Here is a 17333-nt window from a genome sequence, read left to right as displayed (position 1 = left end):
AAAGGAGAAAAGGAAAGATATTTGAACTCTACATTTGAATGCAGAGTTCCAAAGAATAGCAAGGAGAGATAAAGAAGCCTTCCTCCGTGATCAGTATACTTGTTAATCAATATAAAAATTAAAATATACTTGTAGAATTTGGGATCTGAAGCACTAAAGGGAGGAGGAGAATTAATATCTCAGTTTACAAAGCTAAGAATCAAGAAATGGTGGGTCCAGTCGAAAGCATAAGAAATGGAGATGTAAATAAGGTGCTTACAAGTACAAAGCTTCCTAATAGGGGATATCAAATTAGTGAAATAATGATATAAACAGACGATGGGGCAAGGTATAAGAAATAGTAAAAAATAAATGAAATCCTTATTTTTCCCAGTCAGAAGTAATTAAATAATATCAAATTTTTAAGTCGAGAAAAAGACAAATGCAATCCTAAATATTGATTAGCTATTGTGGTTGATGACTCCCCACTTTGCACCAGGCACCTTCCCAATTGCATGGTATGCATTCACTTCCTTTTAGTTCTCACAATGATCCTGTAAGAAAATAAACTGAAGCTCAGAGAGGTGAAGCAATTTACTCGAAGCACACAGCTCGTGCTAGAGCCAGACTCCAAGTCCAGGTTCCTGTCTCCTGAGCACACATTCTCACACCATTCCACCTCCCAATGTAGTAATATCATTTAAAGACATTGATTAACTATCTAAGCTTTTCCTTGGGAAGGAAAGAGCAGAACCCTCTGTACAAATTGATCTGTTTTAACCATATGCACTTAGGACTGGATTGTTTTAACTCTAAGACAGCAGCAGTCACTTTATAGCAGTCAGTAACCCACAAAATGGGGTGGTTTCTAGTGCCACCACCCTCAAGATGACGGAAGCGGTTGAATTTAATGCCAACAAGAAATAAGTGTGACTCCTGCTGTGACAGATTTCAGTAAGGGAGACATGTTCGTTTTGATGAAACCAAGTTCTCTAAGAAAGCGAAGGTGAAAGTGGAAGTGTTAGTCACTCAGTCGTGTCTGACTCTGCGACCCCAGGGACTGTAGCCCTCCAAGCTCTTCTGGAGGAAATTCTCCAGGCGAGAATACTGGTGGGCATTACCTCCTCCAGGAGATCTTCCCAACCCAGGGATGGAACCAGGTCTCCTGCATTGCGAGCAGATTCTTTACCTTCTGAGCCATTAAGGAAGCCCTCTAAATTCTCTAAGTAGGGATGGTAACTGGGGTTTAACCCGAATAATCAGAATGAACAGTAACCCTAAACAGACACACTGTCCAGCAGCATCTTGCCCACCCACATGTGCACCCATGGGCTTCCGTCCACTCACAGGAAGGAAGACCCCTTGCAGGGGAGGTGAATCCCACAGGCTGGCATCTCTGCTCCCGCAAAGACAAGGATGCTCTTGAATGTGATCAGAGAAGAGGTCAGAAGGGACACCTACATAAATAACAATAATAAAAGATAATGATTACTATAAAGATGTTTCATTGGGCCAAGCTAAGTCTGTGAAAGGCCATGAGTTCAAAACAATATTACATTGAGAGGACTTTAAATAAAGTGTGGTCAAAGAGGGAGACATAAGGGTTAAAAAGTGTGCTAGTGGAAATGCAGGTGACGCAAGACTCAAGAGACATGGGTTCAGTCCTGGGGTTGGGAAGATCCCCTGGAGAAGGAAATGGCAACCCACTCCAGTATTCTTGCCTGGGAAATCCAATGGACAGAGGAGCCTGGTGGGCTACAGTCCATGGGGTCACAAAGAGTTGGACACGACTGAGTCGGTATCTGTCTTTTCTTTCTATGTTGCCAAGAAGAGTAAGTAAAATGGGAAATATTTCATTGTTAACTAAGTTTAAAAAGAAGACGAGTCTTGAAGTCTGTAGGTATATTCCTTTCTGTTTATTTACATGAATGTTTATACAGGATTGAGAAAGAAAGAACAAGCCCTGACATCTGGAGGCTGGCCTGGTATCACAACAGGGTGCTGTTCTTCTCCCGTTGGATGTAAAGGCTCTCACAGAACTCCAGCCTCACACAGGGTCACCCTGAGAGCAGTCGCGAAGGAGACAGCAAACACCCATCACTGTGCCCCCACCAACACCATGCCCCCTCCCCTGGCTGAAAAGCGGGACTGCTCCTTCTTACCAATCACACCTTCATCTTCCCTCTGGTCTCCATACACGGAGTTACTGAGACTCACACTGGTAGAACTGACCCCAATTCTCTGCAGCATCCAATCTAGAGTGGCCCCATTTCCTTAGAGTTTCCCTCAAATCCCCTCACCTAAGCCCCATCCTAGCATCTTTCTTCCTAACAGCTTCTCTCTCCGATCCCCAGGGTTGTCCCTCAGGAAGAGTGACAATCAGGTTGCTCACTAGGGAGTGTGCCCAGTGGCAGAGGCTGGAGGCACTGACCATGTGGGTGGGAGAGAATTCACACAGGCAGACCCACCTCCAAGCAGGTAAGAGAGGAGAGCTCACTGGTCTCCTACTTCCTTCTCTGCCTAGAAGCTGCAGGACCCCAGGAGCCAGGGCAGCCAATTGCAATCATGAAACATGAAGATGAAGAGTCAAGTCAGAAAGAAGAGGTGGGCTCAGGCAGAAAGGGCTGATCCTGGATGATGCCAAACACTTAAAAATGCATTTGGACCCTCCACCTCATCCTTCCATCCTTCCCTGCCATTCTTGTCCTGGTCCTGACCCTTGTCTGGGGCCTTAGCTGGGTGGGGTGCTGGAGGGTTCTCCCTTCTGCTGGATTACTATCTGGGTGTCCTCCTCTGTTAGCCTCTGATTGGTCACTTCCTGGAAAGGCTGCCAGTGGGAGAGGGGAGAACCCTAGAGAAGCCTGTCCCTGCCCAACTGCATGGCCCGATACAGAGACATTCCCTCCATGTGGGCAGACAGAGATTCTACCAAACCTCTCCCTCCACGTGGTACAGCTCATACTCTATGGGCAGGGACAGGATGGGTAAAGGCAGTGTCAGATTCAAAGTCCTTAGCCCATCGCCAGGCCCTCCTGATGCTTCTACTCCTGTCTTTCACACCCTCCTGACTCCATGGGACCTGGTCCACCGGCCTGGAGGACTCCCAGCTGCCTGGACTCTGATTCCCACCCAACCTCCAGGCCTTCACTCAGGCTGCCCCTCCAAGGCGTTTCCCTACCTGCCTCACCAGGTGAAATGTTACTTGTCCCCGGAGGCCCATCTCAAAAGCTTCCTCCACCTGCTGTCTTCCTCTAATTCCCTTCCAGTCTCCCTTGGAATCTTGCCCTTTCCTGCCTGTGGGTCTGTTTGTGTGGAGTTTCTGCAGCTCCCAGCACAGGGCGGGGGCTCTGTCTCTTCTCTGCTGCTCCTCCTGCTCCAGGGCTTCTGGGGCTCCCTCCACCCTCCTGGGCACAGCCTGGCTAAAACATGAGGTGTGGGACCTGTTACTGGGGCATGAATCAACCAGATTCTCAAAGACATAGCACTACACCTCTTTTACCTACAGTTAGTAATTCCATTTATTTTCCTTGTCTGTCTTCGTAAAAGCTCTTTCTGATAGTGCCATCAGATATCTGAGCGTTTCCATTTATGGGCATCCCACGCTTTTCCAGAAGATCACCCTCTGCCAGTAAAAGAAGATGTGAGACCTACATGGTCTATGCTCTCCACCATCTTGGTTTAAGAAAGCTTTTGTATGAACACTGTACTCTCAGGTAGCAGGAAACACCTATTTCTTCGTGTCTCTTTACTCCAACCCTGATATTTTTATGAGGAGAAAGAGGAAGAGAGAACTGTGGGAAAACATGAGGCTTACCTAAAACCTGATATCCTATCCTGAGACTTGAAGACTTGAGCAGGACATTCCTAAACCTCCCCTCCCACAGGATGTCCAGTCCAGGTCTGATCTGGGTGTGGGGCCCAGCTTCCTCTAGCCTCTTGCTCTCTGCTCCCAAACTTCTGCCTGGGACTTTGAGGGGAAAAGCGTGGAGTCATTTCCTGACTGCAATGGAGGTAATTTTGAAAGCACAGAAATGCGTGTGCTACTCTTTGACTGAGAAAAGTACCACTTAAACATGTCCTGCTTGAATGAGGAGAAGGACAAGAAGGAAAAAAAGGAAGGGGGGATGAAGAGAAAGAGGAAGAAACAAAAAGATTCTAATCAATCAATCAATCAATTCCAAAGGATCTAAATGAAAATGGAGAAGAAAAAGAACTAGAAACATACTAGAAAAAGTGTTAAAATTAATTTTGAGTTGGGGAAACCATTCTCATCAAGACACAATTTCTGGAGCCATAAGGAAGGTCTGATTTATTTGACCTCTTGAAAACTAAATATTTCAAAAGGATGCCACAAACCAAGTCAGAAAATAATGAGAGACCGGAAGACACTGCAATATTTATAGTAGACAAAGATGAACATTCCCAACACAGAGAGAGCCTAAAATCCACATGAAAAGACTGAATGCCGTTTTTCACAAATGGGTAAGAGATGTGAACGAACAAATCCCGGGGAGGCAACTTGCCCAGAGTCACACAGCCCTCCGTGGACAGAGTGGGAGCAAGTCCAGACCTTCTGACATGCGTATGTAAGGGAGGGGAGTGAAATGTGATTTTAATAACCCAGAAATTTCTAGGATGCCTCCACCTTTATAAACACATAGATCTAATCTCATGCCCCTCTTGTTATACTGATGTATCTACAGTTTTGTTAGGGGAAGCACACTGATTGAAACCGCCCACCCTGGCCAGGCACCATAGTAACCATTTGCATGAGTTGTTTTATGATAGGAGATCCTTATAAGGAATAGGGAACTAATAAGCCACCACCAACCGGAAGAGCTCCAGAACGCTCTAAAGCGGACACCGCGTGTCCGTCCACTTCCCAGAATCCCTCTCGCTAGCATCCATCTTGGCTGAGCGATGCGTGCACCACCAGGAAAGACTCTGAATTAGAATGATTGGCCAAAGACCACCCAGAAACTAATCCCATCACCATAAAACCCAAGACTGTGAGCCACGTGGCAGAGCAGTTCTCCTGGGTTCCCTTACCCTACTGCTCCCCACCCGGGTGCCTTTTCCCAATAAAATCTCTTGCTTTGGCAGCACATGTGTCTGCTCGGAGAATTCATTTCCGAGTGTTAGACAAGAGCCCAGTTTTGGGCCCTGGAAGGGGTCCTCCTTCCTGCAACAGTTTGGCTTCTTGTCTTAAGATCATAAACCCTGTATCATCATGTGGGCGTTGCACAGCAGGGCCTGCATCTCCCCAATTGGTCTCCTGTCCTTCCTCTCTCAGGCCTTCATTTTTCCCCAGGACCTGGCACTGAGCAACACTCAGGGCAGTGTGGGTGATGAAACCTGATTCCCTGTATCACAAAAGAAACCGTTTACCTCATCAGCCCCCGCACAGCACCCAGGGGCAGACTCAAGGCGGCCAGGCCACAAGGAGGAAGGACTCTAGCCCCCCTGCCCTCCTCCATCCTCTCAGCTTTCTTGAAATTTCCCAAAGGACTGAGCACCCACAACATACACCTTCCTTCTGGGGTCGCTGCTCATGTCTCAGGGGTCAACATCCCAAGCTGAGACCACCTGAGCAGGCGTCTACCTCCCTCTGCACTGTTTAGGGGTCCTGGGCGTGGGAGGAAGCCGTCAGAAACACCTGCTTCCACATTCAGGCTCTGTCCTTCGGGCCATGGTCTCACGTCTCTGAGCTTCCATTTCCCTTCTTTTGTCAACTAGTGACAATCAAGGTTTTCTCAGACAGTCCTCCTGAGGATGGGGAGATGGGCGGGGGTCCTACCCACCCTGCTTACCTAGGAGTCTTCCTCTGGCTGAGTGTGGACAAGATCCAGCTGTTCTCGGCTCTGTAGATACAGCCACCTTCTGTGTGTCTCTGCAATAAACCACGCACACCTTCTGGTCCCAGATATATTCGGAGAACCAAAAGGGAAAGTGAAACCCTCACTTCTGAGTGCCTCAAGTTACCAACATCCTGCCCACCGGGCCCCACCTAGACCTATTTCACCCTCCTGCTGTCCCCTTAGAGAAACAACCCCAGCCCTGACATCTAACGTCCTTCTGACACAGCCCAGCCTGCCTTGGCTCCTTGAAGGAGACCTGCCACCAACACACCCTGAGCCCCTTGGCCAACCACTCCTCCACCCCTTGGCTGTCGTTCCACCCCCTCAACCCTCTCCATCCACCCACTCACAAGCGTGCCTGCTTTATTCACCCTCATGCCACCAGCACGTGGCATGATCCAGAACACACCAGCTCCTCACCGCATACTGGTCATATTGCTGCTGCTGAGGGTCACATCCACGTGGCTTCTAGGGTTTGTTCATGCAGGTCCTTCTGCCAGGGACACCTGCTGCATCGAACCCAGAGAAATCATACTCACCCTGTAAAGCCAAAGTCTGGCATCACCTCCTCTGAGAAGCCCTCCAGGACCTCCCCTACAGAGTCCCCTGTCCCTGCTCTGCTCCCTTGGTACCTGGGAGAGGGGCTAAGGCCACCCCTCAGCCTCTCTGTCCACACCACACCCAACTCCTTTTGATCAAGTCCTTCTAGACTTGGCCCCGCTGACAGGCACAGAACTAGTGCCTTCAGGTCCTAGCAACTCGCCTGAGGAGGCCCAGCCTTGGTGGTCAAGGTCATTTGGATGAATGCCAAGTCTGTGGGAAGGGCTGAGAGCCTGCTGCTATTTTCTATCCTGGATTATTTCTAGTTGCACAGTTTCTTTTGTCGAAATGGAGGACCTTTACAGGAAGGCTGGTGATCTGGCAACTCAAAAGTCAACAACAGAAAACCAGTCTTCTTTTCTGTTTGGTTCCTGAGCAAAGAGCCACAGTGTATGGAGGGCTGAGCATTAGCCACCCTCTGTGCAGGCTCTGTCCATATCTTTCCTGTTGTACTCTCACATCAGCTCTAGGAAGTGTCGGCTCCATTTTTCAGATAAAGAAACAGAAGAAAAGGTCCTACAGCCTGAGAGTCCTGGTGGACTTTTCTTTTTTGTCCCCACCACAAGGGGCAGCAGTGGGGCTGGACCCCCCATAGAGGCCCACCTGCCCTTCCGTTAGGGCTGCTTCATCCCAGAAAATGGCCCTGATCATCATGGTCACCTTCCCCTTCCAGAGGGAGGGACAGAGGAGTGATGGGTGTTACTCCATGAGGACCACTCTCTACAGTTTGGTCTGACAATTACCCTGGAATGCAGATCAGGAATCTGACCTGATTTTTGCAGTAAGGTAGCTGATGGCAGGGGCGAGGAGGGGGCTTTCTTCCAGCAACTCAGGGGAGGAACCAAGATTCAAACCAAGTTTGTCACTGCCTATTGTAAACCCCACTCCTTGTTTAAAGTTCCTTTTTTTCCCCTTTAAATGATTTTTTTCCCAGTAAACTCCCTCCTACTGATTCTTCTCTCTTCCACTAGCATGAGTTTATCTGGAAGTTAAGCAAAACCACCCTGAGATGCAGAACTCAGCTACTCCAGAGGAACTGTGTCCAGTTATCATGAAGGTCCTCTGCTGAGAATGCCTAATAGATGCCAGACCATCATGGACTCAATAACAAAAGCTCATGGGAGAGCAAGCAGGGGAGCTGCAGACTCAAATCAAGATGAGGATTCAGCAAGACTTAAATCCAGGGACATGAGCTGAGACCATCCCATTTGGAGATCCTAAAGATTCAATGACAATAAAATTGGGCTCCACTTGACCCCAACATCACAAGAGAAGTACCCCAGGATGGCTACAGCGACCCACCTGCCTGTCCTCATCCCTTTGTATAGGATCAGTGGGAGTGAGTAGGGAGCTTCAGACTGAGCATGTGACCCGAGGGCTTTAGAGTCATCAGAGTTGCTGATGGATGTGGACACCACGGGGCAGAGCACAGGGGATCCCCTCCAGGCTGACAGCACAGGTGACCTCAGTGGAACTGGTCTCGGCCACTCTCTGCAGGCTGCTCTCATCACAATAGCCAAAGTGTGGAAGAAAGGAAAATAATATAAGAAAATTCTGTCTATACATACCACAGACTACTACTCAAAAAAGGAAGAAAGTTCTTTTTTAAAAAATTATTTTAAAAGGAAGAAAATTCAGACTCATGCTACAGCCTGGATGCGCCTTGAAGACAATGTGTTCAGTGAAATAAAACAGTTACAAAAAACTTACTGATTTTCTGTTTTTATTAGGTTGCAGAGTAGGCAAATCGATAAAGACAGAAAGCAGGGTGGTGGTCGTCAGGGGCTGTGGGAGGGGGAGGGGAGTTGCGGTCCATCGGAGTCTCAGGTTTCAGGAAGTAAGAATGTGGAGACGCATGGTGGTCATGGCTGCACAATAGATGAATGTGTTCGATACCACTCACCTGTACACTTAAAAACGGTTAAGTGGTCAATTTTAGGTTGTGTGTATTTTACCACAGGAAGTAAAAAAGAAAGAAAAAAAATCCCATCACAAAGGACAAATACTGTATGACTCCACTCACATGAGGTGCTGAGAGGAGGCAAATTCATAAAGATCAGGGGTACACTGGCGCTTGCCAGGGGTGCAGAGGAGGGAGAATGAGGTATTAGCATATAATTGTGACGGAGTTTTATTTTTGATGTAAAACATTCTGTGGATGGACGGTGATGCCGGTTGTACACTGACGTGAGTGTCCTTAATACCACTGAACTGTACACTTAGAAGTGGGTAAAATGGTAAATTTGACAATTTTCAAAAATTGAAACAAATTGTTAAAAAGCTGAACCTTTGTGGGAAAACATAGCAGCACTTGAACGCTTTACAGTCTGTAAAACACTTTCACACTCAACATTGTGCAAGCTACCACAGGCCTGCGATGGAAGCATTTACTCTCCTAATGGCACCTGGGAAAACTAAGGTTCAGACTTGCCCCCTGTGGGGAAACTGGCAGGTCAGTCTGTTTTCTGGACTATGCCATTTCCTTAGAGGAAGAGAAATCCTTCAACCTTCCAGTAGTCTAAAAATGTACTTTCCTTCCGTAAATGCTCCCTGTTAGCTCAAGATGAGTCATAAACATCAATTACCTCTTGTCCAAAGAAGTGAGCTCAAGGCCCAAGTCCCTAGGGGCCACAGGGAGCTGAGTCTGGCGGGGCCAACGGGTACCCTCTGCAACTGGCATCAAGTGTCAACTCCTTCTGGAACAGCCCCACTGCAGGGGGAAATCTGCCTGAACTCTTCCTTCACAGAGACTCTGGGACCCACTCTGCTGTGTCCACATCTGTCTGTCTTCCATGAGTGGGGAGAGAATTTGGCATCCTGCAGCCCTCCTTGATGGGGATAAAATGGAAGTAGTGCCAGACTTCATTTTCTTGGGCTCCAAAATCACTGTGGTTGGTGACCACAGCCATGAAATTTAAAGACATTTGCCTCTTGGAAGAAAAATTATGACCAACCTAGATAGCATATTCAAAAGCAGAGACATCATTTGCTGACAAATTCTGCTATAGTCAAAGCTATGATTTTTCCATTAGTTATTTATGGATGTGAGAGTTGGACCATAAAGAAGGCTGAGCGCTGAAGAAGTGATGCTTCTGAACTGTGGTATTGGTGACGACTCTTGAGAGTCCCTTGGACAGCAAGGAGATCCAACCAGTCCATCCTAAAGGAAATCAGTCCTGAATATTCATTGGAAGGACTGATGCTGAAGCTGAAACTCCAATACTTTGGCCACCTGATGCGAAGAGCTGACTCATTTGAAAAGTCCCCGATGGTGGGAAAGATTGAAGATGGAAGGAGAATGGGACGACAAAGGATGAACTGGTTGGATGGCATCACCGGCTCAATGGACATGAGTTTGGGTAAACTCCGGGCGTTGGTGATGGACAGGGAGGCCTGGCGTGCTGCAGTCCACGGGGTTGCAAAGAGTTGGACATGACTGAACGACTAACTGAACTGAGCTGAAGAACTTATAAAAAATTTCAAAAGGATAAATATGTACATAGATACACGTATAATGGAATCACTTTGCTATATACCTGAAGCTAATACAATATTGTAAATCCACTATACTTTAATAAAACATGGAAACAAACAAGTCACTCCCTGCTAAGTTCAAAGGTGAGTTGATGCTGGAGAAGTAGGGCTAGAGACCATCACCAGGGGAAACCCTTCTTGCTGGAATATCAGACCCTGGGGAGGGCGATAGAGGAGCCCCTGCTACTTGTGCTGGATCTCTACAACCCTAACTCTTTGGCTTTCTCCCATTTTCAAAGCTCCCCTATTCCTGGCCTCTCATTGCTAGTCTCCCTGTCTCTCCCTTATTCTGCCCTCAGTGTCTTCTTCAGTCCAAAATAAGTGCTTTCTCCCCTTGACCCTGCACGCGTCCCTGGTCCCTGCACTGCTCTAGGGGTGGCCCAGTCGGGCCCTACTGCAGACTCTCATAGATCCAGGTGAGCTTCTCCAACTCCTTCTCCAGCTCCTGGGCTTTTTGCCTCATGTTCTCAGCCGATGCTGTCTTTGCCCCCTCCTGCAATTCCTGTGCATCTTTCACCAGGGAGTACACGTCCAGCCCCATGGATAAAGCTGACAGAACTCCACCCCCGATGCGGGCTCCTCTAGTCGCTGCCAGAGCTGTGCCTCTGAAATGTGTACTCACCTGCTGGGCACTTTGGACAAGGACTTGCCCAGTGGTTATGCAGTGCTGAGCAGTGGGTAGTAATTCAGGGTTGCCTCTGGCCACCCTGATGGCACGAATATGCCTCCCAAAATCTTTAACTTGGTAGAGATCATTTACATAGCATTTTATTTCAGCTGTGTTAATGTGACCGGCCTGGGTTTCTGCTGATGACAGGTTTACATTTTCCACCACCATGGTGGAAATACCTGTTACAGCAGATGCTGCTCCCAGCCCTATTCCAGCAGCTGAGAGTCCCAGACTGAGGCCTCCTGTAAAGGGTGCCAGAACCAGCCCAAGGATGCTCAGGGCGCCAGACGCAATGCCGGTGGAGGAAGCTACCACATTGGAGATGGTGCAGTCCCTGTGCACCTTGTCAACATTGTCTGCAAGCTCATGGAGCTTTCTTATGCTCTCCTTCAGCTCCTCTTTTACCTGAGGAAACTCCTTCAAAAACCTCTCCTTTTTCTGCTGGTAATTTTGGAGCCTGTCTTCGTCCTCCCCAGCCAAGACTGTTTGCACCTTGGTCAGATATTCACGGAGTACATCTGCCTGTTCCCTGTAACAATGAACATTAAAGCCTTAGAAAGACAGTTTGCTTGTCTATGAAACAGGCTCAACAAGCTCTATCCTGCATAAACCACAGAGATTTTATTATCAATCACAAGAATTTTACTAATGTAAAATTTTTTCCAACCTCCCTTGAATGTGTTGCCATGCCCTTCTCCAATATGCATATGATTATATACGCAAAAAATAAATTATTTTCTAAAGATATGCAGACTAGATTGGAGTTTTTACTTTCAGCTTTGCTTCTGTTCGAATTTTTTATCATATACCTTTATTTTCAAAACATAAAAGTTGAAACATCTTTTTTTTCAAAATCGAAAACAAACTTTAAAAGATGAGGATCCATTACAATTGATTTGACCATTGGATGAGACCCAGAGAGCTTGTTTAAGTCTGTGACTTTAATTCATAATGTGTTTTTTGGTAAGTACCTTTCATTTCTCAATTCATAAACTCAAGATAATATAACACAAAAGATAATCTTTGAGGCTTTTGGATGAATAATGACTGATGTATGAGTCTTACACCCCAGAGACTGTTTAAAGCAGTTTTGGAATCCACTGTTTTACTTTCTCAAGGGGAAAATGGAATTTGGCCGTGGAACTTTTAGCTACTGACAGATCTGGTGGACCACGATGTTTATAGGCCAATTCAGAAGTCATAAAACGGGTTGTCACGTTTGTTCTCCAATCGACCAAACAAGCAAAAATCACAGCAAATCTTCCCAAAGTTTCCTTTCTAGTTACTCTGAAATATAAAGGGCGGTGTTCCGAAAGAGATTAAAAGCTCTGGCAGTATCATTTTATTTCACAGCAATGACAAACATCACCATGCTCATTGTCATTTCTCATTAATAATGTCAGAATGTCATGAAGATATTTTGGCATTTCAACTTTGCTCTTTTTCTATTTTTTTTTCAAGTAATTATGCAGAACCAGAGTTAGCATTTTTACATAAGTCTATTACTGATTTCAGGAGAAGGCAATGGCACCCCACTCCGGTACTCTTGCCTGGAAAATCCCATGGATGGAGGAGCCTGGAAGGCTGTGGTCCATGGGGTCTCTGGGGGTCGGACATGACTGAGAGACTTCACTTTCACTTTTCACTTTTATGCATTGGAGAAGGAAATGGCAATCCACTCCAGTGTTCTTGCCTGGAAAATCCCATGGACGGCAGAGCCTGGTGGGCTGCCATCTATGGGGTCGCAAAGAGTCAGACACGACTGAAGTGACTTAGCAGTAGCAGCAGCAAACCCTCATTTGGATATTGTTAGTGCTCCATGTACTTATTCAATCATGGAATACATAAGCAAAGGTCATCTTAGGATACCTTTAACTTAAGAGAGATATTTGATAAAGACACCTCAAAGGCAGACCAATACCATCACTTCCAGAATGTGTGTAAAATGGGAACTTCACAGATAAACAAAGAGAATTGATTGGGATTAGAGCAGAAAACTCTTCATTCAGGGACCTTAGTGTATAGTGAGGAGTCCTCTTGTTCTTTGCTCTTGGCTGCTAGGATGTGGTAACTAGGCCTCAAGAATATTCTGGCTGATAAGAATGTCCTCGTCTGCCTGGGACTTTGGCAACTGGAGAGTCTGATGAGTTGACATGTGGTGGGCCTCTGGGTCACGTGGTATCTGTTCTGACCTCTGGAGGAGCTGGGCTCTAGGGCAATAGTCTGAGCTCTGGGACAGGCTGGAGATGATGGGTCAGGGTAATTTGTTGTTAAATAGGGTAAGCACCCTGGCGGGCAGTGCTCCATGTGTCCTGCCATACTGGATCCAGGACAGTAATGCATCCTGGGGACAGTGGAAACTTCGTGTGTGAAACCTGCCCAGATCTGCCCTGTGGCTGATGGGAAACTGCATCCTTTCCTGTAATAAATCATAACTGGGATCCTGAAGCTTTAAGTGAGTCTGTGCATCCTTCTATGGAGTTCTAGAATCTGAGGGTGGTTGTGGGAATCCCCAAATTTGCCCTTGATGGGAAAAGTAAGAACAGTCCCAGGACTGAGCCCTCATACTTTTGAGATTGGCTAACTTTGCGCCTAGAATTTTATTTCTTTTCAATCAAAACTCAGCTAGAAGGACCCTTAACGATCATTTTGCCTGGCATCTGTTCTCACCCAAGCCTGATACCCTTGGCCTTCTCAGCAGAAAGACACTGGGTCTGTCCACTGCCCATATTGACTGGGAAGCTGTGAACCCTGTTCCTTCTGGGCCTTCCAGCCCACATCACTGACTCCTGACCCAGCGCCGAGCACCCCTGACCTCTCAGGGGTTACATGTTAATTTGTGACAGCATCATGAGCCTGCACTCCAAGGCCATGTGCAACTTTATGGAACCTCTAAAGAATCAAGAGACTTGAGGAAACACGCATCTGAATGGCTGAGCCTGAAGCAGCACTTGCACAGCTGGTGGAGGAAGTGTTTTCCTCTTTGGTGGGGATGCGTGAGGCTCCTCAGAATCACTCAAATGACACACAATCACAGCCACTTACTATGACCCTGGAGGGCTCCCTGAGCCACACGGCCTTCCCAGTGACAGGGCAGCTCCATGTAGACTAGAAGAGGGTCCCAGATGGAGTGAGAATCCAGGTCCCAGGCAGGGTATGGAGGGCAGGGTCACCCAGGGCCCTCTAGCCCAGCTCGAGGGGATCCCATCAGGAAGGGAAGAAATGTTCCCTCTCCCACTCCCAGGACCTCTGCTTGGGTCACAGCCCCTTCAGTTCTGTGTTCTTAGGGCCCACTCTCCTCACTCTAGTCCTGGCCTGCTGCCCAAGTCTGCCTACTAGTCCTTCAACCTGGACCCTCTGCTCCACCCTGACCCTTAGGTCTGACCCTGGTCCAGGCCTCCCTGGTTCTTTGGACAAGATGATTGCCTTTTGTTCCCCACCACTGACTCTGCAGTTTACTCTGAGGCCATCACTACAATCCATCAGATTGAATTGCTATTACCATTGGACACATAATACATAACAAATTTGAGACTCAGGGTCTGAAACCCACAGGCCCAGAGTTGGGCAGGGCTAGATTCAGGATCCCACCAGGTCCAACCAGTTCCCCTCCAGCCTCTCTGCCTTATTGGACAGCAGGAACCTGCAGTGTTGGTATAATTCCTAAGATGGGGAATGAAAGAACTCTAGTCAGAATCCCAGGAACACAAAATGATGTTTGGGTCAAGATTTTCCAACTTGACCCAAAGGAATTCCTTCTTTTTTCTCATCCTCAGGAAGAAGGTCCCTGATTCTTCCCAACAACCTTATTTTAAAATTAAGATTGAGCAGCTACTCTGTGTCAGCAATCATGAAAAGCACTTGTGTGCATGATCTCAGTGTCCTCACGGTAAAACTGAACAGGTGATGAAGCAGAGAGTAGTTCAGTAACTTGTCCAAGGTCATATAACCTGCCCTTCCTTGCAGGTTTCGTCTCTTCTCAACCCAACGTCATTTAATGCCAACAAATAGCACGAAGGAAACATTCCACATAGGATCTTGAGGAGGAACATCCTCGGCCCCAACCATAGGATCTTCCTGGAGGAAACTAGCCTAGGAGAATCTTCCTGGGGGCATGTTGGGGACATTCCTGGTGTACCTGAATGGTTACCTGGACAAATCGGCCTCAGTCACAAAATTCTCCCAGGGTTTGTCTTCAGTGAGCAGGAATTGCAGTTGTTCCCATCTCACACTCCCCTGGAAATACTCAAGGACATCATCAAAAAAGCTTTGGCTCTCTAGACAGAAAAATAAAAATTGAAGATTCGAGTAAACTATGGTGTGATGTAAATGGTATCAAGTATAAGTGGTAAAAGTTCACCTTTCACCTTTCCCGCCTGGCCTTGGGGACTTGCTCTGCTGTGCCTGCCCCCCTCCATGGGCTGTCCTGGCCTCACTTCTGAGTCATTAGCTGGGGGTCAGGAGGCAAGGGGAGGAAGTTAGCATGCTGTTGATGGATTTATCTGGGATCTCAGGTGGACTGTATGCACCAGCCCCAATTCATAAGTTAATGCCCAGACCCACCCACTCTGCAATGACTGTATTAGAAGATAGGGGGCTTTAAGGCAGTAATTAGGTGAAATAAGGCCTTAAGTGTGGGGCCTCAATTCAGTAATATCAGTGTCCTTATTAAATGAAGAGATGTCAGATCTCTTCCTCTCTCTCTTCTCTGAAGTATTAAGTGCTTTAGGTTTTCTTTTTCTCATGCACCACTAAGGGAGAAATGTGAGCATCACTCAGGGCTCACATGGAGGGAACCCACAGCACTAGATCTGTGTGTTGACTGATTAGGGTGGTGTGGATGGAGGAAATAATTGAGCACCTGCGTGTCTGCTTGGGCATTTGAGAACAATAGAACTAGTACGGCCTGAGGCAGTCACCTGGTAATCAGGTGTTTATATATGGGAGCACTGGGCAGGTGCCCTAGCACAGCACAGGAGAGAGGGGATTCTGGAGAAGGGGAGAGGTTTCTACTCAGAACTAACACATTCCAAGTAGAGGGGACAGCACCACACTAGGCAGGACCTACTATGTGGTAGGTCCTGGCCCAGGCCACGGACACACATTATATTTGGTCTTCATCACAACATAGGGAAATATTCTTCTCATTTTACAGGTTAGGTCAGGTAAGGTGCTCCAGATCTGAGAGGCAGGCGTGGGAGGCAGCAAAGGCCAGATTGGGATTCAGTTTAGAGTTCGCTGACCCTCATAGGGCAGCTGGGTGGGCAGCAGGGCAAGAGGTGGAGGAAACAGCCTCTGTGTTGACACCCCAGGGTCTGGGAGCAGAAGGAGGTTTGGACCAAGGGAGAGGGCAGGAGAAACTCCAGGGGACCTCCTCTCTCTGTCCCACCTGGCCTTGGGGACTTGCTCTGCTGTGCCTGCCCCCCTCCATGGGCTGTCCTGGCCTCACTTCTGAGTCATTAGCTGGGGGTCAGGAGGCAAGGGGAGGAAGTTAGCATCTTGTCAAGTGGCTCCCTGAGGAGAGGACCAGGAAAGAGGCTGTGGGGACAGACCACCAAGTGTCAGGGGACTCCCCATTGCCTCTCTGGGGGATGCTTATCCACTCCTTTCTTGGTTCTTGATTACTGGGCAGGTTAATTTGGCCTGGAGCCACCACCCTCAATTCTGGGTCACAAGTAGGAACCTGCCAGAGAGGTGGTGGCTGACTACCTGAGTGGTCCTTGGGATCTTCTGAGCTCATGGTGGCATCAGCAGGGTCTCAGAGATCTCCCTTCAGTTCACGGGTCTGTGTCAGGCTGGAAGGAGGTGTCCTTTCACCCTTGGGGAAGAGAAAACAGATTGTGGGCTTGATTGCACGTGAGCAGTGGCTGAGGGAGCAGCGAGGGGCGAGGTCCTGGGTGGTTTCACCTGGGACGGCCACCAGTGCCACCTGGGCCTTAACCCAGCATGGTTCTCTGTCCCCTGGGCTCTGCAGATCACTTGTTAAGGAAAGTTACTCATCCTCCCGCCGTCCTCCCCAGAGTTCTGCTCTCCTGTTGGGGTACGAGAGAGGATAATCAGACAGGAGAGAGCCATCTGCGAAGTTATAGGAGCAATAAAACCAGACACAGAAGATCAGGTAGGAAGGGAATCCCCTGGAAATTACATGAGGTTGGGAATGCTTGTGTTACTAATTGATTATAGGTGATATTGATCCACTGTCTATGACGTGCAGGCCTCTGAAACTCACGTAAACTTAGGTCAGTCCAAGTTTTCCCATTTCTGCTGGAGCCCGGCCTTGAACCCAAGTCTTTCTGATCCAAATTCCAGGTTTGTGATGACTATGCTCTACTTGCTTTAATGTACAAAATGTCTATTTGTGGATGCATGTTAATCGGAAAATGACTCTTTTTATTGCAAAATGATGTTATGCACTCTGTGCTCGAGTCTCTGCCTTGATAGTTCCCGGTGCTATAGCTCCCACAGCCCACATCTTCCTCGCTTCTGCAATAGCCTTTATCCCACAAACCTTTTTTCTGGACTCCCACCAGCCCCACTCCAATCCCTGCAGCCCTGCCTTGGTCAGCTGAGGACCCGAATGGTGTCATCTTTGCTGTCCACTCCTGATTGTTGGACTTCAGGCTGTTTTTAATTCTTTATGTAAGTAATAGTGCAAAGAACACTCTTCTTGCATAAAACTTTGCCTCCATTTA

At 47.7% G+C, this 17333-nt stretch overlaps 1 protein-coding gene and 1 pseudogene across 2 annotated transcripts in view; both read right to left on the bottom strand.

The window, feature by feature from the left end:
* LOC105003396 overlaps nt 1-6146 on the bottom strand; it is a 51388-nt pseudogene extending 45242 nt beyond the window's left edge.
* Nucleotides 6147-8143: 1997 nt separating this feature from the next.
* LOC105003395 (apolipoprotein L3-like) overlaps nt 8144-17333 on the bottom strand; it is a 26828-nt gene continuing 17638 nt past the window's right edge. Inside the window, exons 3-5 of one of the 2 annotated variants that reach the window (XM_010860533.1) lie at nt 16351-16459; nt 14792-14918; nt 8144-11170 (exon numbers count right to left, since the gene is read on the bottom strand). In XM_010860533.1, the coding sequence (XP_010858835.1) occupies nt 10363-11170; nt 14792-14918; nt 16351-16381 (966 nt within the window). In that variant the 5' untranslated portion in view covers nt 16382-16459 and the 3' untranslated portion in view covers nt 8144-10362. The remainder of the gene's footprint in view (nt 11171-14791; nt 14919-16350; nt 16460-17333) is intronic. The other variant, XM_010860532.1, reaches the window with a different exon arrangement.

This window comes from Bison bison, unplaced genomic scaffold, assembly GCF_000754665.1.
Source record: "Bison bison bison isolate TAMUID 2011002044 unplaced genomic scaffold, Bison_UMD1.0 scf7180017864468, whole genome shotgun sequence".
NCBI lineage: Eukaryota > Metazoa > Chordata > Mammalia > Artiodactyla > Bovidae > Bison > Bison bison.
The sequence above is the reverse complement of the archived record's forward strand: the minus strand, read 5'-3'. Positions and strand labels throughout refer to the sequence as shown.